Raw genomic sequence first — 25,363 nt, forward strand, 5'->3', positions numbered from 1 at the left:
ATCCTTTGTCCAAACCCTCTTGGAGAAAGGACAATATCCTAGGAATCCTAACCTTACTCCATGAGTAATTCTTGGATTCACACCAGTAAAGATATATACGCCATATCTTGTGATAGATTTTCCTGGTAACAGGCTTTAGTGCCTGTATTAAGGTATCAATGACCGACTCAGAGAAGCCACGCTTTGATAGAATCAAGCGTTCAATCTCCATGCAGTCAGTCTCAGAAAAATTAGATTTGGATGATTGAAAGGACCTTGTATTAGAAGGTCCTGTCTTAGAGGCAGAGTCCATGGTGGAAAGGATGACATGTCCACTAGGTCTGCATACCAGGTCCTGCGTGGCCACGCAGGCGCTATTAGAATCACCGATGCTCTCTCCTGTTTGATTTTGGCAATCAGTCGAGGGAGCAGAGGAAACGGTGGAAACACATAAGCCAGGTTGAAGAACCAAGGCGCTGCTAGAGCATCTATCAGCGTCGCTTCTGGGTCCCTGGACCTGGATCCGTAACAAGGAAGCTTGGAGTTCTGGCGAGACGCCATGAGATCCAACTCTGGTTTACCCCAACGATGAATCAATTGAGCAAACACCTCCGGATGGAGTTCCCACTCCCCCGGGTGAAAAGTCTGACGACTTAGAAAATCCGCCTCCCAGTTCTCCACGCCTGGGATATGGATTGATGACAGGTGGCAAGAGTGAGTCTCTGCCCAGCGAATAATTTTTGAGACTTCTAACATCTCTAGGGAACTCCTGGTTCCCCCTTGATGGTTGATGTAAGCCACAGTCGTGATATTGTCCGACTGAAATCTGATGAACCTCAGTGTTGCTAACTGAGGCCAAGCCAGAAGAGCATTAAATATTGCTCTTAACTCCAGAATATTTATCGGAAGGAGTTTCTCCTCCTGAGTCCACGATCCTTGTGCCTTCAGGGAGTTCCAGACTGCACCCTAACCTAGAAGGCTGGCATCTGTTGTTACAATTGTCCAATCTGGCCTGCGAAAGGTCATACCCTCGGACAGGTGGACCCGAGACAACCACCAGAGAAGAGAATCTCTGGTCTCTTGATCCAGATTTAGCAGAGGGCACAAATCTGTGTAATCCCCATTCCACTGACTTAGCATGCATAATTGCAGCGGTCTGAGATGCAGGCGCGCAAATGGCACTATGTCCATTGCCGCTACCATTAAGCCGATCACCTCCATACACTGAGCCACCGAAGGGCGCGGAATGGAATGAAGAATACGGCAAGCATTTAGAAGCTTTGATAACCTGGACTCCGTCAGGTAAATTTTCATCTCTACAGAATCTATAAGAGTCCCTAGGAAGGAGACTCTTGTGAGTGGGGATAGAGAACTCTTTTCCTCGTTCACTTTCCACCTGTGCGATCTCAGAAATGCCAGAACTATCTCTGTATGAGACTTGGCAATTTGAAAGCTTGACGCCTGTATCAGGATGTCATCTAGATACGGAGCCACCGCTATGCCTCGCGGTCTTAGAACCGCCAGAAGTGAGCCCAGAACCTTTGCAAAGATTCTCGGGGCTGTAGCCAACTCGAAGGGAAGAGCTACAAATCGGTAATGCCTGTCTAGAAAGGCAAACCTCAGGAACCGATGATGATCTTTGTGAATCGGTATGTGAAGGTAGGCATCCTTTAAGTCCACTGTGGTCATGTACTGACCCTCTTGGATCATGGGTAGGATGGTCCGAATAGTTTCCATTTTGAAAGATGGAACTCTGAGGAATTTGTTTAAGATCTTTAGAGCCAAAATTGGTCTGAAGGTTCCCTCTTTTTTGGGAACCACAAACAGATTTGAATAAAAACCCTGTCCTTGTTCCGTCCGGGGAACTGGATGGATCACTCCCATTACTAGGTGGTCTTGCACACAGCGTAGGAATGCCTCTTTCTTTATCTGATTTGCAGATAACCTTGAAAGATGAAATCTCCCTTGTGGAGGGGAAGCTTTGAAGTCCAGAAGATATCCCTGAGATATGATCTCCAACGCCCAGGGATCCTGAACATCTCTTGCCCACGCCTGGGCGAAGAGAAAAAGTCTGCCCCCTACTAGATCCGTCGCCGGATAGGGGGCCGTTCCGTCATGCTGTCTTAGAGGCAGCAGCAGGCTTTCTGGCCTGCTTGCCTTTGTTCCAGGACTTGTTAGGTTTCCAAGCCTGCTTAGATTGAGCAAAAGTTCCCTCTTGTCTTGAAGCGGAGGAAGTTGATGCTGCACCTGCCTTGGAATTTCGAAAGGCACGAAAATTAGACTGCTTGGCCTTTGATTTGGCCCTGTCCTGAGGAAGGGTATGACCCTTACCTCCATTAATGTCAGCAATAATTTCTTTCAAACCAGGCTGAATAAGGTCTGCCCCTTGAAAGCAATGTTGAGTAATTTAGACTTTGAAGTCACATCAGCTGAACAGGATTTGAGCCATAGCACCCTACGCGCCTGGATGGCGAATCCGGAATTCTCAGCCGTTATTTGTTTCTGATGCCATTGTTCATCTGACTAAACTGAGTTAGCTAGCTTAAGAGTTCTAAGCTTGTCAACAATTTCAGTCAATGGAGCTGTATGGATGGCCTCTTCCAGGGCCTCAAACCAGAATGCCGCCGCAGCAGTGACAGGCGCAATGCATGCAAGGGGCTGTAAAATAAAACCTTGTTGAATAAACATTTTCTTAAGGTAACCCTCTAATTTTTTATCCATTGGATCTGAAAAAGCACAACTGTCCTCAACCGGGATAGTGGTACACTTTGCTAAAGTAGAAACTGCTCCCTCCACCTTAGGGACAGTCTGCCATATGTCCCGTGTAGTGGCATCTATTGGAAACATTTTTCTAAATATAGGAGGTGGGGAAAAGGGCACACCGGGCCTATCCCACTCCTTACTAATAATTTCTGTAAGCCTTTTAGGTATTGGAAAAACATCAGTACTCACCGGCACTGCATAGTATTTATCCAGCCTACACAATTTCTCTGGCACTGCAATTGTGTCACAGTCATTCAGAGCAGCTAATACCTCCCCAAGCAATACACGGAGGTTCTCAAGCTTAAATTTAAAATTAGAAATCTCTGAATCAGGTCTCCCCGAATCAGAGACGTCACCCACAGACTGAAGCTCTCCGTCCTCAGGTTCTGCATATTGTGACGCAGTGTCAGACATGGCTCTTACAGCATCTACGCGCTCTGTATCTCGTCTAACCCCAGAGCTATCGCGCTTGCCTCTCAATTCAGGCAATCTGGATAATACCTCTGACAGGGTATTATTCATGATTGCAGCCATGTTCTGCAAAGTAATCGCTATGGGCGTCCCTGATGTACTTGGCGCCATATTAGCGTGCGTCCCTTGAGCGGGAGGCGAAGGGTCCGACACGTGGGGAGAGTTAGTCGGCATAACTTCCCCCTCGACAGACCCCTCTGGTGACAATTCTTTTATAGATAAAGACTGATCTTTACTGTTTAAGGTGAAATCAATACATTTAGTACACATTCTCCTATGGGGCTCCACCATGGCTTTTAAACATAATGAACAAGTATCCTCTGTTTCAGACATGTTTGTACAGACTAGCAATGAGACTAGCAAGCTTGGAAAACACTTTAAAGCAAGTTAACAAGCAATATAAAAAAAACGTTACTGTGCCTTTAAGAGAAACAAATTTTGACAAAATTTGAAATAACAGTGAAAAAAGGCAGTTACACTAACAACATTTTTACAGTGTATGTAACAAGTCAGCAGAGCATTGCACCCACTTGCAAATGGATGATTAACCCCTTAATAACAAAAACAGAATAATAAATGACAAAAAACGTTTTTTAAACACAGTCACAACAACTGCCACAGTCTACTGTGATTGTTACCCTCCTCAAACACGACTTTGAAGCCTTTTGAGCCCTTCAGAGATGTCCTGTATCATGCAGAGGGAAGCTGAATGTCTCTGTCAGTATTTTTAGCTGATATAGAGAGATATGGGAAGTCCTCTTCTAATATGCAATATGTAAGTGCAAAACAAAAAGGTGCATACAGGTAAATACTGTTGGGTCCGGGACTTACCCTTAAGGAGCCTAGCCGCCCCCGGAATCTGTATTTGCCGTGCAGTACCTCAGACAGGAATTCAAAATAGCCGGGGGACCTTCGTGGTCAAACCGAAATCAGATCGGTGGGCTGTCTGCTCCAAACCAACCGGCAAAGTGGAAAATCTCCAGTAGCGCTTCAGGCTAAACACAGGTGCACTGCGATGTCTGTTTGTGACGTAGCAGGATCTCCGGTAAGGGGGCGGTGCTCTTACTTCACCCGGGTTTCACAACAGGTAATATTCATATACAAGGGCTTTGAGCTGATCCAAACTGGTGCGGTTAAGCAATCAAAGAAGAAGGATAGGATCCAGCTTTATGCAAATAAAATCCATCTTTATTGGCAAAGTTAAAACGCCAGAAGTGGCTCAGTGAACAGCATACAAAGATAGTAAGCAAAAACTGGTGTGTGAGCGTGACACCACGGCTTACATGTTTCGGCGCTCAGCCGTAATCATAGCCATAGGTGTCATGCAGGTGAATGCAGGTTTAAAAGACTGTGTTACAATTGTGATTGGTTAAAAACAATAAGAACAAAACACGCCCACACCTCAGGTAAAGAGTAATTTGTTTAACCCTTAATGCCCAAGTCACGTTACAGCAATGGTACACACACTAAGGTATATATATGATAAATCCTTATAAACAAGTTTCTAAAATGGAAAACCCATAAAGCTAATATAAGAACATGAAGGAAAAATTACCCTATCACCAATTTATATCTGCGCTAGATTATTGTGTGTCTTATAGTTAGCAAGCACTAAAGCAAAATGTATATAGTTTACAAAATTCTCAAATGGCATAGTTTAAGATGTGATATGAATAATAATGTATTGATTAACTGAAATAAATTCTCTTACAGAATTATGTCTCAAAGGTATGTACCCCTTAGAGAGTCACGCTCACACACCAGTTTTTGCTTACTATCTTTGTATGCTGTTCACTGAGCCACTTCTGGCGTTTTAACTTTGCCAATAAAGATGGATTTTATTTGCATAAAGCTGGATCCTATCCTTCTTCTTTGAGTATTTTTAGCTGCACAGAAAAGCACTAAAATAGGCCCTTCCCACTCATATTGCAACAGTGGAAAGCTTCAGGAAAATGTCTCTAGGCAGAAATCAAACCAGCCATTCGGAAAAAAACTAGGCCCCAATAAGTTTTGTCACCAAACATATATAAAAACGATTAACATGCCAGCAAACGTTTTATATTACTTTCTTATAAGAGTATGCATCTCTATTAATAAGCCTGATACCAGTAGCTATCACTGCATTTAAGGCTTTACTTACATTAATCCGGTATAAGCAGCATTTTCTGGCAAATTCCATACCTAGTTCTTTCGTCGCCGCCATCTTTGTTTCTGGCAAGCGCCCTTTTATTTAAAATGCTATCCATTAAAATATGATCAAGTCTTATCTTTCCTTATGCTAATTGTTTCTACTATCAAGGCTTATATAAATGAAGTATTTTAGCCTGATTGATGCCAGATGTATTCAAAGTAATTACACAAATACTTACTTATATATTTAAATATTTTCACCTTGACTATTTTTGCATATGGAGTAAATAGTTGATGACTCATACTCATTAGGTATATTTGACAGGTTAACTTCAATAGGTTTATATCTACTCATCTTAATCTGTGAATAACTCTACTTTCTCCCTTATAGAGAATAAAGTTATAACAAAAAGCATACCTGTTCTTTAAGTCAAAAATTAGTAAAATATTGATTAAAACTCATTTCATTTACATAAAAAATCATGCAGCAAATCCTTAGTAAAATTTGATCAGAAATTCTCTATATAGCGACAATTTTAAAAACAGTCGGATATAAAAAACAATTGTGGAAAAAACTATTAGATTTAAAAAGAATTTAATAAGAATTTAATAACAGACCTCTCTTTATCTATGTACTTATATATTTGACTATTTGATACAAGGTATAACTTAGAGATTTTTTTTTTATAAAAAAGTCATTTTTATTTTGTTATGTACTTTATTGAAATGTTGGATCAGAGGTGTATTTAGGCTGCATGCTTCAATATTTGTAATATTCTCCAGGCATCTCGTTTTGTACGCCGTATATACCTAAGTGGGTTTCTACATGTACACGCCAACATATACACTACGTAGTCTGACTTGCAATTGAGCAATTTTTCAATTGGGAATTTTTCCACTTCATTTGTTTTTATTGCAAATTTACTATATTCATTAGAGTAATGTGTATGTTCGCAACATATGCAGCTTTTTCTAAAGCATTTGTGAAAGCCCTTTATAACTGATGTAGTTATTTTATTTCTTTGGAGTATTTTCTTTTTCTTACTGATCACACTGGGGGCTAACGCTGACTTAAAATTTTGATTCTTTTTATAAATCACATCAGGCGTGTTCCCAATAACTTCTTTCAAAAGTGGGTCTTTTTGTAATATCCCCCAGTGTTTTTTTAGGATATTTTTAATTCGCCAGTGTATATCTATAACTTTTTCTTGAAAACCCCAGTTTATATGTTCCATAGATTCATTAAGTAAAGTGTTAGTTGGATCACTTATCCCTAGGCACCTGTAAGTTTCCACATCTGAGAGTTGTCTATAAGATTCTTCTAGGTAGTCCTTTTTATTTAGAAGGACTATACACAACGGAAAAGTGCAAAGAGACAGGGGAACTAATAAAAGTAAAGTTAAATTTGTAATAACATTTAATGATGGACACTGGCAAATTAAAAATATCCTAAAAAAACACTGGGGGATATTACAAAAAGACCCACTTTAGTCCTCTAGTCCCAAAAAAATAAAAATAAAAAAATATCTCTATGTTATACCTTGTATCAAATAGTCAAATATATAAGTACATAGATAAAGAGAGGTCCGTTATTAAATTTTTATTAAATCTAATAGTTTTTTCCACAATTGTTTTTTTATATCCGACTGTTTTTAAAATTGTCGTTATATAGAGAATTTCTGATCAAATTTTACTAAGGATTTGCTGCATGAGTTGTTATATATTTTTTTTTTATGTAAATGAAATAAGTTTTAATCAATATTTTACGAATTTTTGACTTAAAGAACAGGTATGCTTTTTGTTATAACTTTATTCTCTTTAAGGGAGAAAGTAGTTATTCACAGATTAAGATGAGTAGATATAAACCTATTGAAGTTAACCTGTCAAATATACCTAATGAGTATGAGTCATCAACTATTTACTCCATATGCAAAAATAGTCAAGGTGAAAATATTTAAATATATAAGTAAGTATTTGTGTAATTACTTTTAATACATCTGGCATCAATCAGGCTAAAATACTTCATTTTTATAAGCCTTGATAGTAGAAACAATTAGCATAAGGAAAGATAAGACTTGATCATATTTTAACAGATAGCATTTTAAATAAAAGGGCGCTTGCCAGAAACAAAGATGGCGGCGACGAAAGAACTAATTGAAACACTGAGCCATTTTATGCAATATAAGGCAGATAGGAGGGGGGGCGGCCCCTACCTCTGTAGAAGTAACCAATCGTGTTGCGAAACGCGTAAGGCTCCGCCCCCGCCACACGTACGGCCCGATACTTGTCTGTCACAGGAACAAACGGTACACTGTATCACACGGAACTGTGTGATTGTGACCAATTGTTACCGAGTGTAGAGTGGGCCTAGAATTTTACTCTTTACAAGCAGCTTAATAACGGAGGGAGTGTAAAGTATACATGCATTTATACTGACCCTATCCGTTCGTGCTGCACTTTTTATCTCAGCCATCTCATTGGCTTTTTAGTATTTATTGTTTAGATGTATGTATAAATGCCATTGTGTACAAATAAACTGGTTATCTCCTACAAATACCGCATGGATTACGGTTTATACTTGTCCCTATATAACCCACTTACACCCTGGTACTGACAGTGGACCCAGTTTCACTTTTACAGAGACTATACCGTGATTATTCAGGACCTGAAGGATTATAGTGGACGGTAGGAAACAAGGGGAAAGCAGAAGGAGACATCGATTACACCAACTATAACCAGTGTCTTATCTATACCTCATATTGGTTGAGGTCAAATCACGTGAGTGGTTCTATTTCTCCTACATTGGTGTATCCGGTCCACGGCTTCATCCTTACTTGTGGGATATTCTCAATCCCTACAGGAAGTGGCAAAGAGAGCACATAGCAGAGCTGTCCATATAGCTCCCCTCAGGCTCCGCCCCCCTAGTCATTCTCTTTGCCGCTCTGAACAAGTAGCATCTCCACGGGGGTGGTAAAGAGTATGTGGTGTTAGTTGTAGTTTTTTATTTCTTCTATCAAGAGTTTGTTATTTTAAAATAGTGCCGGTTTGTACTATTTACTCTACAGCAGAAAGTGATGAAGATTTCTGTTGAGAGGAGTATGATTTTAGCACCAGTAACTAAAATCCATTGCTGTTCCCACGCAGGACTGTTGAAACCAGAGAACATCAGTTGGGGGGAACAGTTTGCAGGTTTAACTGCTTCAGGTATGATCAGTCATTTTTCTAACAAGACCATGTAATGCTAGAAGACTGTCAGAAATTCCCTCTGGGATAGGTAAGCCATTTTTTTCTTAGACTCTGTATAAAATGATGGCTTATATTTAGGGCTCTATGCTGGTTGACACTATTGTGGGCTTTAAAATCGATTGCTTTTTAGCATGTTTTTCACTATAAATAAGGTGTTTTTTCAGACTTTAAAACACTTTTGGGGTTTAATTTCGGCCTGGCACTTATTTGGACACCTAAATCTAGTCAGAAAGGCCCCTCCACTCTGGAATGAAGAGGGAGGAGGCCTCATTTTCAGGCCTTAATTGCGCAGTTGTTTTTGCCTAGGCAGTCCATGCAGCTTCATGTGGGGAGTCAAGAGGCATCATAAAAGACTCCAGAGAGGCTTATTTCCTACTAAAATAATCCCTAATGAAGGTAAAGGCTACAGTGGAAGCTGTGGCTAGTACTGTAGTGTGTTAACTGGTTAATAACTGTTATTAGATCCGGTTTGGGCATTAAGGGGTTAATTGATCTGAAAATTTGTGTGCAATCTTTTCAAAGCATTAAGACTGTGGTGAAAATTTCATTAAAATCGGATGTTTATTTCATGGTTTTTTGATGTTTCAGTAATAAAGTGTGCTCTTTTATTATTTAAAGAGACAGTAACATTTTTGTCAAAAATAATTTTTATTGCATTTTAGTTCTGTTTAAGTCTGTCAAACATGTCTGAATCTTCAGATAGCCTATGTTCTGTATGTCCAAAGGCCAAGGTGGTTCCCCCATTAAATTTATGTGTGAAGTGTGCCATAGCGTCCAAACAGCTTAAGGACAGTACAATCACACTTAAAAATATAGCCCAAGATGATTCTTTAGCTGAAGGTAGTGAAGATAGCTTGCTTTCCTCTCCTTCTGTGTCAAAACCAGCTATGCCCGCGCGGGCGATGCCCAGTACATCTAGCGCACCAATTGCGATTACTATGCAACAGTTAGCAGCAGTAATGGATAATTCTCTCGCAGCATTTTTATCCAAACTGCCAGCTTTTCCTAGGAAGCGTGATTGCTCAGTTTTAAATACAGAAAATGAGCAAGCAGACGCAGAGGATAATTTATCTGTAGTGCCCTCACATCAATCTGACTTGGCGGTGAGGGAGGGCCTGTCTGAGGGAGAAATTTCTGACACAGGAAAAGTTTCTCAGCAGGCAGAGCCTGATACCATAGCATTTAAATTTAAGCTAGAACACCTCCGCGCTCTACTTAAGGAGGTCCTAGCTACTCTTGATGATTGTGACCCTTTGGTGGTCCCAGAAAAATTGTGTAAAATGGATAAATTCTTAGAGGTCCCAGTACACACTGATGCGTTTCCGATACCTAAGAGGGTGGCGGATATAGTGAATAAGGAGTGGGAGAAGCCAGGTGTACCTTTTGTTCCCCCTCCTATATTTAAGAAAATGTTCCCCATTGTTGACCCCAGAAGGGACGCGTGGCAGACGGTCCCTAAGGTAGAGGGGGCAGTTTCAACGCTAGCTAAGCGCACAACTATACCAATAGAAGACAGTTGCGCTTTCAAAGATCCTATGGATAAAAAATTAGAAGGTTTACTTAAGAAAATTTTTGTTCAACAAGGTTTTCTTCTTCAACCAATTTCTTGCATTATTCCTGTAACCACTGCAGCTGCTTTTTGGTTTGAGGAATTAGAAAACTCGCTCCAGAAGGAGACTTCTTATGATGAAGTCATGGATAGAATTCACGCCCGGGACCGGATCTAGTAGGGGGCAGACTTTCTCTCTTTGCTCAGGCCTGGGTAAGAGATGTTCCGGACCCCTGGGCACTAGAAATTGTCTCTCAGGGGTATCTTCTAGAATTCAAGGACCTTCCTCCAAGGGGAGGGTTTCACATGTCTCGGTTATCTTTAGACCAGATAAAGAGACAGGCATTCTTACATTGCGTAGAAGACCTTTTAAAAATGGGAGTGATAAACCCAGTTCCAACAGCAGAACAAGGACTGGGATTTTACTCAAACCGGTTTGCAGTTCCCAAAAAGGAAGGAACTTTCAGGCCAATTCTGGATTTAAAGATCCTAAACAAATTCCTCAGAGTTCCATCATTCAAAATAGAAACCATTCGGACAAGCATTACCAGTTCGTGGCTCTTCCCTTCGGATTGGCCACTGCTCCCAGAATTTTCACAAAGGTGCTAGGGTCCCTTCTAGCGGTGCTAAGGCCAAGGGGCATTGCAGTAGCACCTTACCTAGACGACATTTTAATACAGGCGTTGTCCTTTCACAAAGCAAGGGCTCATACGGACATTGTTCTAGCCTTTCTAAGGTCTCACGGGTGGAAGGTGAACATAGAAAAAAGTTCTCTGTCCCCGTTCACAAGGGTTCCCTTCCTGGGAACAATAATAGACTTTAATAATTAAAGACAATAATTAAAACTTTTGAACACTTGTCGAGTTCTTCAATCCATTCCTCAACCCTCCATAGCTCAGTGCATGGAGGTAATAGGACTAATGGTTGCGGCAATGGACGTGGTTCCTTTTGCTCAAATTCATTTAAGACCATTGCAACTATGCATGCTCAAACAATGGAATGGGTATTATGCAGATTTTTCTCCCCAGATTCAGATGGACCAGCAAAACAGAGACTCACTCCTCTGGTGGTTGTCTCAGGATCACCTGTCTCAGGGAATGAGTTTCCAAAGACCGGAGTGGATCATTGTCACGACCGACGCCAGCCTCTTAGGCTGGGGCGCGGTCTGGAAGTCCCTGAAGGTTCAGGGTCTATGGTCTCGGGAAGAATCTCTTCTCCCGATAAACATTTTGGAATTGAGAGCGATATTCAATGCGCTCCAGGCATGGCCTCAACTAGCGGAGGCCAAATTCATTAGATTTCAGTCGGACAACTTGACGACTGTAGCGTACATCAATCATCAGGGGGGAACAAAAAGTTCCCTGGCGATGATGGAGGTATCCAAGATCATCAAATGGGCAGAGGATCACTCCTGCCATTTATCAGCAATTCACATCCCAGGAGTGGACAACTGGGAAGCGGATTATCTGAGTCGTCAGACTTTCCATCCGGGGGAGTGGGAACTCCACCCGGAGGGTTTTTTTTTGCTCAGCTGACCCAGCTATGGGGCATTCCAGATCTGGATCTGATGGCGTCACGTCAGAACTCCAAAGTTACTTAGCTTATGTCTTTACACCGTTTCCCTTTCTCCCCCGGCTAGTAGCCAGGATCAAACAGGAGAAGGCTTCAGTAATTCTGATAGCTCCTGCGTGGCCATGCAGGACTTGGTATGCAGACCTGGTGAATATGTCTTCGGTTCCACCATGGAAGCTGCCTTTGAGGCAGGACCTTCTAATTCAAGGTCCATTCGAACATCCAAACCTAGTTTCTCTGCAACTGACTGCTTGGAGATTGAACGATTGATTCTAGCTAAACGTGGGTTTTCGGAATCAGTTATAGATACTCTGATCCAGGCTAGAAAGCCTGTCACCAGAAAAATTTACCATAAGATATGGCGGAAATATCTTTGCTGGTGCGAATCCAAGGGTTACTCATGGAGTAAGATTAGGATTCCAAGGATACTATCTTTTCTCCAAGAAGGATTGGAGAAAGGTCTGTCAGCTAGTTCTTTAAAGGGACAGATATCTGCTCTGTCTGTTTTGTTACACAAGCGTCTGGCAGCCATGCCAGATATTCAGGCGTTTGTACAGGCTTTAGTCAGAATCGAGCCTGTCTACAGACCTGTGGCTCCTCCATGGAGTCTAAATTTAGTTCTTTCAGTTCTTCAAGGGGTTCAGTTTGAACCTCTACATTCCATAGATATTAAGTTACTATCTTGGAAAGTTTTGTTTTTAGTAGCTATTTCTTCTGCTAGAAGAGTTTCTGAATTGTCTGCTTTGCAGTGTAATTCACCCTATCTGGTGTTTCATACAGATAAGGTCGTTTTCAACCAGGAAATAGTTGTTCCTTCTCTGTGTCCTAATCCAGTTTCTAACAAGGAAAGTCTGTTACACCATCTTGATGTGGTTCGTGCTTTAAAGTTTTATCTAAAAGCAACTAAAGACTTCAGACAAACATCGTCCATGTTTGTCGTCTATTCTGGCAAGAGGAGAGGTCAAAAGGCGACTGCGACCTCTGTCTTTTTGGCTGAAAAGCATCATCCGGTTGGCTTATGAGACTGCTGGAAGGCAGCCTCCTGAACGAATTACAGCTCACTCTACTAGAGCTGTGGCTACCACATGGGCTTCCAAGAATGAGGCTTATGTTGAACAGATTTGTAAGGCAGCGACTTGGTCTTCACTGCTTACGTTTGCCAAATTTTACAAATTCGATACTTTTGCTTCTTCGGAGGCTATTTTTGTGAGAAAGGTTTTACAAGCAGTGGTGCCTTCCGTTTAGGTTACCTGACTTGTTCCCTCCCTTCATCCGCGTCCTAAAGCTTTGGTATTGGTTCCCACAAGTAAGGATGAAGCCGTGGACCGGATACACCAATGTAGGAGAAAACAGAATTTATGTTTACCTGATAAATTTCTTTCTCCTACGGTGTATCCGGTCCACGGCCCGCCCTGGCATTTTGGTCAGGTTTAAATTTATTTTTTGTAAACTACAGTCACCACTGCACCTTATGGTTCTCCTTTTTCTCCTAACCGTCGGTCGAATGACTGGGGGGGCGGAGCCTGAGGGGAGCTATATGGACAGCTCTGCTGTGTGCTCTCTTTGCCACTTCCTGTAGGGATTGAGAATATCCCACAAGTAAGGATGAAGCCGTGGACCGGATACACCGTAGGAGAAAGAAATTTATCAGGTAAACATAAATTCTGTTTTTACTTTGTTCTGTTCATAACACTAGTGCAAACAGGCTTCACTAGGGGTGCCTTTCTTGTGCGCTTCTCTATCCTTTACCATATATATATATATATATTCATATAAATTATGGGGGGAAATAAAACAAATGAAATTAAAATCCTCCATGTAGCAAAAATAAATCAAATGTAAATATTTGCATAGGAAATTAGCACATCTAGGCAAGATTCCCGCTTGCTTTTTCCCAGAAATACAGTACTTCATATACAATGTTACCAATGCACAAGAGAATTCTGGGTAAGGATATGCAAATTAGATATGCAAATTTTCAGTTTTTTTGCTTCAAAATACTGTTTTAACACAGCGATCCTTTTAACAGGATTATTGCAGCAAACCAGAAAACACTCACTTCTTTTTGGAACTCATCAGTAGGAGATAGATTTTTGGTTGCTGCATTGGTAAAGCTACTTTCAAGGTTAAACCAAAATTCATTAAAATTATGGGGGAAAGATAAAAATCCCCCAAATATTTATTTCTGAACTCTTGCCAAGCTAAAACATTAGTATTGTGTTGATTAAAAAAACAAATTTAAACTTTTTCTCTTTGCATTATTAGTGGTCTGAAAACACTGAATCTTTGTTAGTTTGACAAGTTGTAATTTTCTGCAAATAAATTATATAAATGAGAAGATTTTTTATTTGGAATTTGGGAGAAATGTCAGTAGTTTATAGAATAAAACAAAAATGTTAATTTTACTCAAACACATACTTACAAATAGAAAAACAAGAGAAACTGATAATTTTACAGTGATCTCTTAATATTTTTTTTCTCTCTCTCATTTTACTGACCACTCGGCTAAAAATTTAGCCATAATTAAGCTAAAATTTAAAAAATTCTAATTTTTATTGCACAAATTATTATTAAATACATTTAATTATGCAATTACTTGTGCTTTGGTTTTCAGAAAATAATATCTATATGCTGTAACACTATATGGTAGCAGTGTTTCCAACAATGTTTTAAACAATGTTCTACTCATCTAAACACTAAATGACAGCAGTGTTTGCAAAAATGCAATAACTGCTGCACACTTCTGAGCCCACATTTGATCTTCAACAAAGGATACCACAGCAACAAAGAACATTTACTAAAAAAAAAATTGTATTTTTTTTTTAAATTGCACTTTCTATCTGAATCATGAAAGTTTAATTTGATGGCCCTAGCAAATAAAGGATTTAAGAATGTAACATCAGAATTTTCTCACCATATATTCTGAAGGAGCCATAAACTCAATTGTTGCATTCTGAACCTCTGGCCTTTTGTGGGGTTCTCCATACACCCGTGTTACAGGATTGTACATAAACTCTTCAGGTACTGCAGAGGAGAAATAAATACTGATTTAAAAACTGGCAAAGTCTTGACAATGGAATATTCTTTTTTGGAACATTTGCACACACTCAAACCATTTTAAAGGGACACTGAACCCAAATTCTTTCTTTTGTAATTCAGAAAGATCATGCAATTTTAAGCAACTTTCTAATTTACTCCTATTTTAAATTTTTCTTCGTTCTCTTGAAAAAAGCATCTAAGCTTTTTTTCTGGTTTCAGTACTCTGGACAGCACTTTTTTATTGGTGGATGAATTTATCCACCAATCAGCAAGGACAACCCAGGTTGTTCACCAAAAATGGGCCGGCATCTAAACTTACATTCTTGCATTTCAAATAAAGATACCAAGAGAATGAAGAAAATTTGATAATAGGAGTAAATTAGAAAGTTGCTTAAAATGTCATGCTCAATCTGAATCACGAAAGAAAAATTTTGGTTACTACAGTGTCCCTTTAAGTTTCCTTACACACTATAGTACCAGTCCTCTTTGTGTTTAAATAAATCCACAGTCTTCATTTGCTTGTGGACTATTACAATTCCTGAAAAAAACATACCATCATTTACTCTGTAACATAAGTTGCACTTCCATCTCCTTTGGTCTAAGAAGCTGACAAATGGATTAATATAGGTTCGACATGAGCGGCATCGCACTATAGTACTTGAAGTGACCACAGGTAATTGCTGAAATTTAAAAGAAAAAACATTAACTAGTGTGCAGCAGCATGGATGACAATAACAATATTATTAAAAACAGGGGCACTTTCATTCATTAAAGTTTAGAAAGCAGCCGTTTTGTTTAAAACCTTTCTTCTCTTCACAGCCGGAGCAGCATCCCTCGCACAGAGATCCTCTCTTCACACGTCAGCAATGACTAATCCGGCTTCCTCCAGGGGAATCATTGCCTGAGGCCATGCCGTGATTGGAGAAAGCTGCATTACTCATGGGCGTGTGAAGAGAGGATCTCCGGGTGGGGGAAGCTGCTCCGGCTGTGAAGAGAAGAAAGGTACGTTTTTAAAAAAAAACGGCTGCTTTCTAAACTTTGATGAATGAAAGTGCCCCTGTTTTTAATAGTATTTTTAAAAACAGGGCTTTTCATTCATCAAAGTTTACCTTCACTTTAAGTGTTTTATGCACATTATTACATTCAAATGCTTACTTTGCAGCTTAGTGTGTGTGTGTGTGTGTGGGGGGGGGGGGAGCCGTTTGGTATTAGGCTCTATTTCTGTTTAAAAGGATAGTAAAAATGCTAAAAGTTCCCTGGTACTTTGGGAAAGATTTACTCTGACATTCCAGGTACTGAAGGGGTGTTGTATGTTTATATGAGCAAATAAGCACTGCAATGCAAAATAGCTTAATTCAAAAATGAATCTTTTAAAAGCAATTTAAACAAGAATTTTATTAACAAAATTCTAAAATGGCTCTGCAGAAAGGACAAACTCCAAAAAACTAAGTATGTTTCTCTTATGTGGCTAATTAACTACAGATATAAATGAAATCATGAGCTAATCCAGCAATCATTGTGTAGCATGTTGCAGTGTCAGTATTTTTAAAGGAACATTCTGATGTAAAAATGCAGCAAAGCTTTTTGGCTCCAATGTGTGACTTTAACCCTTGCAGAGGTGTTAAACACATAGTTAGCTAGGATCAGTGACATTAAGCAATAGATTTATTTATTATTTGACCCAAAATGTCCCTGTAAAAGATGGAAGGATCCACTCCACCCTTTAAGGGAAGTAGAAAAACACAAACATTTACAAAGGTAAACTACAGGAAAATGGACAAATCAAATAAATAATGAAAGTTCAAAGCAAAGTCTTTTAATTTAACATTATAGCACAGGTCCCAGAATATTTTATTTAATAACACACTTAGCTTCCAATGGAAACTTAACATCTGTCTAGCAGCACAGAAAATGGTTTATGATACTCAATGATGGATAAATATGAAAAGTGGCATACTGCTGGTTTTGATTGTCAACTAATATTTAACATGTCAATCTTCAAAATATTCTCATACCGACAGATCTTTAAATGGATGAAGCAGAAGACCCAAGGGAAGCTTGGCTTTGTTCAACAGAGCTTGTGTTTGAGGGATGTTCGTTAAAGTGCAACGGAACAACCTGAGAAACACAAATTAATCAGAAATGTAAAATTTTAATTTATAAAGTGCATTACAAACATACAAGCCAATGAAGTATTATACAAAAATAGATGACAACGTAAAAGAAAATTATGTTACTCTTTAATGTACAGATTTTATCCAAATAATAATTAAGGATCTTTTCATTTTGTAGATCCTCTGCCATCTAAAACTACTTTCAAGTTTTCCATACATATGTCTAGAAACATAATTTATGTAAGAACTTACCTGATAAATTCATTTATTTCATATTGGCAAGAGTCCATGAGCTAGTGACATATGGGATATACAATCCTACCAGGAGGGGCAAAGTTTCCCAAACCTCAAAATGCCTATAAATACACCCCTCACCACACCCACAATTCAGTTTAACGAATAGCCAAGCAGTGGGGTGATAAAGAAAGGAGTAGAAAGCATCAACAAATTAAATTTGGAAATAATTGTGCTTTATACACAAAATCATAACCACCATAAAAAGGATGGGCCTCATAGACTCTTGCCAATATGAAACTATGTTTTCTTTCATGTAATTGGCAAGAGTCCATGAGCTAGTGAAATATGGGATATCAGTCTTCCACTCAAGAGTCACTAGAGAGGGAGGGAATAAAATAAAAACAGCCATATACCGCTGTAAAAATTAGTCCACAGCCCAAAAAAATAAGTTTATTTCCATTTGAAAGAAAAAAACTTAAATCAGAAGCAGAAGAATCAAACTGAAACAGCTGCCTGAAGAACTTTTCTACCAAAAACTGCTTCCGTAGAAGCAAATACATCAAAACGGTAGAATTTAGTAAATGTATGCAAAGAGGACCAAGTTGTTGCTTTGCAAATCTGATCAACTGAAGCTTCATTCTTAAAAGCCCACAAAGTGGAGACTGATCTAGTAGAATGAACTGTAATTCTATGAGGCGGGGCTTGACCCGACTCCAAATAAGCTTGAAGAATCAAAAACTCTCACCACATCCAAAGAATGTAAGGATCTTTACAAAGGATTCTTAGGATTAGGAGACAAGGAAGGGACAACAAGTTCTCTACTAATGTTGTTAGAATTCACAACCTTAGGAAAAAATTCAAAAGAAGTCCGCAAAACCGCCTTATCCTGATGAAAAATCAGAAAAGGAGATTCACAAGAAAGAGCAGATAGCTCAGAAACTCTTCTAGCAGAAGAGATGGCCAAAAGGAACAACACTTTCCAAGAAAGTAGTTTAATGCCCAAAGAAAGCATAGACTCAAATAGAGGAGCCTGTAAAGCCTTCAGAACCAAATTAAGACTCCAATGAGGAGAAATTGATTAAATGACAGGCTTAATACGAACGAAAGCCTGTACAAAACACTGTATATCAGGAAGTATAGCAATCTTTCTGTGAAATAAAACAGAAAGAGCAGAGATTTGTCCTTTAAAGGAACTTGCAGACAAAACCTTATACAAACCATCCTGAAGAAACTGTAAAAATTCTAGGAATTCTAAAAAGAATGCCAAGAAAATTTATGAGAAGAACACCATGAAATGTAAGTCTTCCAAACTCTATAATAAATCTTTCTAGAGACAGATTTACGAGCTTGTAACATAGTATTAATCACTGAGTCAGAGAAACCTCTATGACTTAGAACTAAGCGTTCAATTTCCATACTTTCAAATTTAATGATTTGAGATCCTGATGGAAAAACGGACCTTGAGATAGTAGGTCTGGCCGTAACGAAAGTGGCCAAGGCGGGCAACTGGACATCCGAACCAGATACGCATACCAAAACCTGTGTGGCCATGCTGGCGCCACCAGCAACACAAATTATTGTTCCAAGATGATTTTGGAAATCACTCTTGGAAGGAGAACTAGAGGCGGGAAGATGTAAGCAGGATGATAACGCCAAAGAAGTGTTAGCGCATCCACTGCTTCCGCCTGAACATCCCTGGACCTGGACAGGTATCTGGGAAGTTTCTTGTTTAGATGAGAGGCCATGAGATCTATCTCTGCAAGACCCCACATCTGAACAAACTTGAGAAAACACATCTGGATGGAGGGACCACTCCCCTGGATGTAAAGTCTGGTGGCTGATATAATCCACTTCCCAATTGTTTACACCTGGGATATGCACCACAGAGATTAGACAGGAGCTGGATTCCGCCCAAACAAGTAATTGAGATACTTCTTTTATAGCTTGGGGACTGTGAGTCCCACCCTGATGATTGACATATGCCACTGTTGTGATATTGTCTGTCTGAAAACAAATGAACGGTTCTCTCTTTAGCAGAGGCCAAAACTGAAGAGCCCTGAGAATTGCACGGAGTTCTAAAATATTTAATGGTAATCTCGCCTCTTGAGATTTCCAAACCCCTTGTGCTGTCAGAGATCCCCAAACAGCTCCCCAACCGGAGAGACTCACATCTGTTGTGATCACAGTCTAGGTTGGCCGAACAAAACAAGCCCCTTGAACTAAACAATGGTGATCTATCCACCATGTCAGAGAGTGTCGTACATTGGGATTTAAGGATATTAATTGTGATATCTTTGTATAATCCCCACCATAGATTCAGCATACAAAGCTGAAGAGGTCTCGTGAAAACGAGCAAAGGGGATCGCATCCGATGCTGCAGTCATGAGACCTAAAACTTCCATGCACATAGCGACTGAAGGGAATGACCGAGACTGAAGGTGCCGGCAGGCTGCAACCAATTTTAAACGTCTCTTGTCTGTTAGAGACAGAGTCATGGACACTGAATCTATCTGGAAGCCTAAAAAGGTAACCCTTGTCTGAGGAATCAAGAAACTCTTTGGTAAATTGATCCTCTAACCATGTTTCCGAAGAAACAACACTAGTTGATTTGTGTGAGATTCTGCAGAACGTAAAGACTGAGCTAGTACCAAGATATCGTCCAATAAGGAAACACTGTAATACCCTGTTCTCTGATTACAGATAGTAGGGCACCCAGAACCTTAAAAAAAAGATTCTTGGAGCTGTTGTTATGCCAAATGGAAGAGCAACAAATTGGTAATGCTTGTCTAGAAAAAAGAATCTCAGAAACTGATAATGTTCTGGATGAATCGGAATATGAAGGTATGCATCCTGCAAGTCTATTGTGGACATATAATGTCCTTGCTGAACAAAAGGCAGAATAGTCCTTATAGTCACCATCTTGAAAGTTGGTACTCTTACATATTGATTCAAAATTTTCAGATCCAGAACTGGTCTGAATAAATTTTCCTTCTTTGGGACAAAAAATAGATTTGAATAAAACCCCAAACCTTGTTCCAGAAGAGGAACTGGCATGATTACCCCTGAAGACTCCAGGTCTGAAACACACATCAGGAAAGCCTGAGCTTTTACTGGATTTTACTGGGATACGTGAGAGAAAAAAACTCACAGAAGGTCTTACTCTGAATCCTATTCGATACCCTTGAGAGACAATGCTCTGAATCCATTGATTTTGAACAGATTTTATCCAAATACCCTTGAAAAACCTTAATCTGCCCCCTACCAGCTGAACTGGAATGAGGGCCGCACCTTCATGCAGACTTAGGGGCTGACTTGGTTTCATAAAAGGCTTGGATTTATTCCAATTTGAGGAAGGCTTCCAATTGGAGGCAGATTCCTTGGGGGAAGGATTTAATTTTTGTTCCTTATTCTGAGGAAAGGAACGAAAACAGTTAGAAGCCTTAGATTTACCCTTAGGTTTTTTTTTTTTATCCTGAGGCAGAAAAACTCCCTTTCCCCCAGTAACAGTTGAAATAATAGAATCCAACTGGGACCCAAATAAATTATTACCTTGGAAAGAAAGAGATAGTAATCTTAGAATTAGATGTCATATCAGCATTCCAGGATTTAAGCCACAAAGCTCTTCTAGCTAAAATAGCGAAAGACATGGATCTAACATCAATTTTGATAATATCAAAAAATAGTATCATAAATAAAATGATTAGCATATTGCAGTAAGCGAATAATGCTAGATAAGTCAGAATCCAATTCCTGTTGCGCTAAATTCTCCAACAAGAAAGTTGATGCAGCCGCAACATCAGCCAAAGAAATTGCCAGTCTAAGAAGATAACCTGAATATAAATAGGCCTTCTTTAGATAAGATACAAGCTTCCTATCTAAAGGATCCTTAAAGGAAGTACTGTTTTCCATAGGAATAGTGGTACGTTTAGCAAGAGTAGAAAATGCTGGTAAAGGATACCATTTTTTAAACCTTGAAGAAGGAATAAAAGAAGTACCTGGCTTATTCCATTCCTTTAGAAATCATATCAGAAATAGCCTCAGCAATAGGAGGTTTAAAAACAGCATTTAAACGTTTATTAGACTGAACGTCAAGAGGACTGGTTACCTCAATATCCAAAGTAATTAACACTTCTTAATTTTAAATAAATAAGTAGATTTGTTAGTGTCAATGTCTGAGGAAGGATCTTCTGAATTGGATAGATCCTCATCAGAAAAGGATAAATTATTATTATGTTGTTGGTCATTTGAAAATTCATCAACTAAATGAGAAGTTTTAAAAGACCTTTTACATTTATTTGAAGGTGGAAATGCAGACAAAGCATTCAGAATAGAATCAGAAACAAATTCTTTAAAATTTACAGGTATATCATGCACATTAGAAGTTGAAGGAACTGCAACTGGCAATGTACTATTACTAATGGATACACTATCTGCATGTAAAAGTTTATCACGATAACTATTACAAATGACATTCGGCGAGATAATTTCTACAATTTTACAACAAATGCACTTAGCTTTGGTTGAACCAATGTCACGCAGCAATGTTCCAGTAGAAGCTTCTGAGGCAGGATCATGTTGAGACATCTTGCAAAATGTAAGATAAAAAACAACATATAAAGCAAAATTATCTATTTCCTTATATGACAGTTTCAGGAATGGGAAAAAAATGCAAATAGCATAGCCCTCTGATAGAAAAAAGCAAGAGGCAAACATCAATGGGGTACTGAAATAATAAAAAAGTTTTATGACGCACAACGTAACTAAACTTTTTTGGCGCCAAAAAAATAAACGGAAATGACACACTCGCGTCACTAATGACGCAACAGTGTGAAAGGTCTCGGCGTCAAGTATGACGCCGGAAGTGACGAACTTGCGTCATAGACGTACTTTTCTGCGCCAAAAAAATTTTCGCTCCAAGAATGACGCAATAAAGTTTAACATTTGTCGCACCCACGGGCCTAATACCGCCCGCAATTTGTAAGAAGTAGTCAATTGAAAAAAAGACTAAACCCCAGGTAAGAAATAAATGTCATATTTAAAAGATGTTTATATTCCCCAAATATGAAACTGACAGTCTGCAGAAGGAAATACATGAACCTGACTCATGGCAAATATAAGTACAATACATATATTTAGAAGTGCCAAACCATAGCTGAGGTGTCTTAAGAAATAAACATACTTACCAAAAGACACCCATCCACATATAGCAGATAGCCAAACCAGTACTAAAACAGTTATTAGTAGAGGTAATGGTAAATTGAGAGTATATCGTCGATCTGAAAAGGGAGGTAGGAGATGAATCTCTACGACCGATAACAGAGAACCTATGAAATAGACCCCCGTTAGGGAAATCATCGTATTCAATAAGTGATACTCCCTTCACGTCCCTCTGACATTCGCTGTACTCTGAGAGGAATCGGGCTTCAACAATGCTGAGAAGCGCATATCAACGTAGAAATCTTAGCACAAACTTACTTCACCACCTCCATAGGAGGCAAAGTTTGTAAAACTGAATTGTGGGTGTGGTGAGGGGTGTGTTTATAGGCATTTGGAGGTTTGGGAAACTTTGCCCCTCCTGGTAGGATTGTATATCCCATATGTCACTAGCTCATGGACTCTTGCCAATTACATGAAAGAAATAGTGTTTTTTAGATCTAGACATATGTATGGCAATTTTTTACAGTGCAAACTGTCACTTCTATAAAAACTGTCAAACTTTACATATAAGCAAAACAGCCTTTCCAAAAATGTTGTCACTGTGATGGCTGTCCTTCTATGCTTTGTAATCTATGCTCTCCCCTAAACCTTCTCTATTCTGCTCTCTTAGGACCTGATTTATTAAAAGTTCTCTGGTCTGGCGAGATTCTATAAGATGCCTCTCGCCAGGCACCTCAGGAATTGTTTTAAAGGCAATTTTTTACAGTGGGAACCGTGTATCTCATTAAGGGGAGTTCACAAATATAAGGAGGGGCACTTACTTTATAATGTAATGCTCAGTAAAAAAAGCTCATTATCTCTCTCCATGTCAGCAAGTTTTTGAGTATTGAGCCCTTAGAGTTACTGTGGAAAACTATATCCAAAGTACTTATACTCTAGATGCTTTGGTTGCCACCAGTTTATCAAAAACACTTTCTCTATTAATCTGCTAACGCTGACTGGAAGACTGACTCATTTTCTTTGAAGGTTTAGCAGATAAGTCTTATGTGAACAGTGGTGGGTTATTATTAATTAGACAATTTAAATGAATTAGAAATAAAAAAAACATATAGGGAGAGTAAAAACTAGCTATTTACCAAGTTGGCAAAATCTGAATACAGTGCAGATAAGCCATACACCAAGGTTTGACAAAGCCCAAGGTAAGTAAAAGCAACTAGATTAATTGTAAATGATTCTACATAGCTCTAAAACATGTAGGTGCCTTCTCAATTTTCTAGCTCGCTCAAAGATTGAGATCATTTTGTCAAGCTATAGCATATACTGTGAGAGTAAAAGAAAACTAGGGAGAGCTCCACTGAAACATTCCATCAAATATCTGACAATGTGTAGAATACAGAACTTACTCTGGACTACAGTTGAGCTTCTGGAGATCATCCTGCAGACAGGGAGTTGGAGCTTGTACTGGGGTTGGTGGCAATATATTTCTCTCCTGCAGAAGGTTAACAGGCCTCAGCTCATCTAACTGTTGTGCCTGCTGTAGGCTCAAGCCACCAAGGGATGATGCTAAATGATTTGGCCCCGTAGAAGGCTATAGCATCAAAACAAAGAGATGTGTGGTTATGTAGATAGCTAAATGAAGTTTCTTTTCACATAGGTTTCATAATAGCCCTAATATTTCCTCTATCTGACCACCAGATATGATTGTGTGTGTGTCTGTGTTTTGCCAAGTACAAAGCTGCTACAGAACTCAGCATGACATGCACTAATTAATCAAGAGTAATTTTAGCACTAGTGACCCTGTAAGTGTATATGTTAACCTCTGCAAATGATGCTTTTACTTTGAGCTATCACAACACAAGAACTGAAAGAAGTTGAATTTGTGTATAAAATATTTCTTCTGTTCTGATCAGATTCCATAATGTTCTATGTATGCACCAGATATGATATAAACACTAAATAGATAAGACTTTTTTTTTCTGTCCTAATCATATTAACTGAATTATTAACCCATACCGTGGAAATCTTTAGCACAATGAAGCATGCTTTGCTCCTGCCAAACAGAGGAAATTGTATATCAAGCAGCTAAACAAATGTAATGATCAGATATACCAACATTCTATTCAATATTCTACTGTATTTTTAATATTAATTTGTAAACTTGCAAAACTTAGTCTGACTGAAGATGGAACATGAAATGCATAAGTCATTCTCTCTGTTTAATTACAAGAGAGCACAAGAGCTTGGATGTTAGAAGCAACAGCTCAAACTCACGTCATATCTGAGCCACAATATAAGAGGTATGGCAATAAGAGTAAATACATACCTGAGGCAATGGTTGGGGCCTTCCAGGATATTGCTGTGGCCCCATCCCTGGGCCGCCTGGTGGAAATGCATTCTGATAGCCAGGTGGTAATTGTGGGGTAAGCGTTACCAACACCTCTTGTCATTTTAGGATTCTGAAGGAGGGGGGAGCCGGCTGAGCTGGATGAACCATACCTAATAACAAAGGTTTTAAAACAATGAGCAATCACATTTTTTCTTAATGTATAAGCAGAGATATACATTTAAAGGCTACACACTAAAATACTTAGTCAACTGTCTTGGCATGCATGAGATCTGCTTTTATGAGATGTACTGGACATGGGTAATCATACTTTTCTTCCTTGGCAGTTTTGATCTCATCCCAACTCCTGTTGAATTAACTTAAAGGGACATTGTACACTAGATTTTTCCTTGCATAAATGTTTTGTAGACGATCCAGTTATATAGCCCAAAGTTTTAGATGTATACTAATGTCTACACATTCCAGAATTCTGCCGTTTATATAATGGGTCTTTTAATATGCAAGGGGGGGGGGGGCATTCCTGCTTTCTCCACCCATTTCAGTGGGTGTCTCAGCCTTACTGGCTAAATTGGGAGCATCTAAGAATATTTCTTTCCAATGACACGCTGAGTCCACAGATCATCTAATTACTATTGGGAATATCACACCTGCCCAGCAGGAGGCGGCAAAGTGCACCAGAGCAAAGCTGTTAAAAATCACCTCCCTTCCCTCCACCCCCCAGTCAGTCATTCTATTTGCCTACGTTAAGAGCAAGGAGGTGGT

General features: G+C 39.2%; 1 protein-coding gene across 1 annotated transcript in view; it reads right to left on the reverse strand.

Moving 5' to 3' along the window:
* SEC24A (SEC24 homolog A, COPII coat complex component) overlaps positions 1 to 25,363 on the reverse strand; it is a 182,062-nt gene that overhangs the window by 80,235 nt on the left and 76,464 nt on the right. Inside the window, 7 exon segments of the mRNA XM_053717212.1 lie at positions 14,625 to 14,734; positions 15,303 to 15,429; positions 16,765 to 16,867; positions 23,661 to 23,845; positions 24,581 to 24,670; positions 24,672 to 24,716; positions 24,719 to 24,753. Of these exon segments, the coding sequence (XP_053573187.1) occupies positions 14,625 to 14,734; positions 15,303 to 15,429; positions 16,765 to 16,867; positions 23,661 to 23,845; positions 24,581 to 24,670; positions 24,672 to 24,716; positions 24,719 to 24,753 (695 nt within the window).

This window comes from Bombina bombina, chromosome 6 (assembly GCF_027579735.1).
Source record: "Bombina bombina isolate aBomBom1 chromosome 6, aBomBom1.pri, whole genome shotgun sequence".
Classification (NCBI taxonomy): Eukaryota; Metazoa; Chordata; class Amphibia; order Anura; family Bombinatoridae; genus Bombina; species Bombina bombina.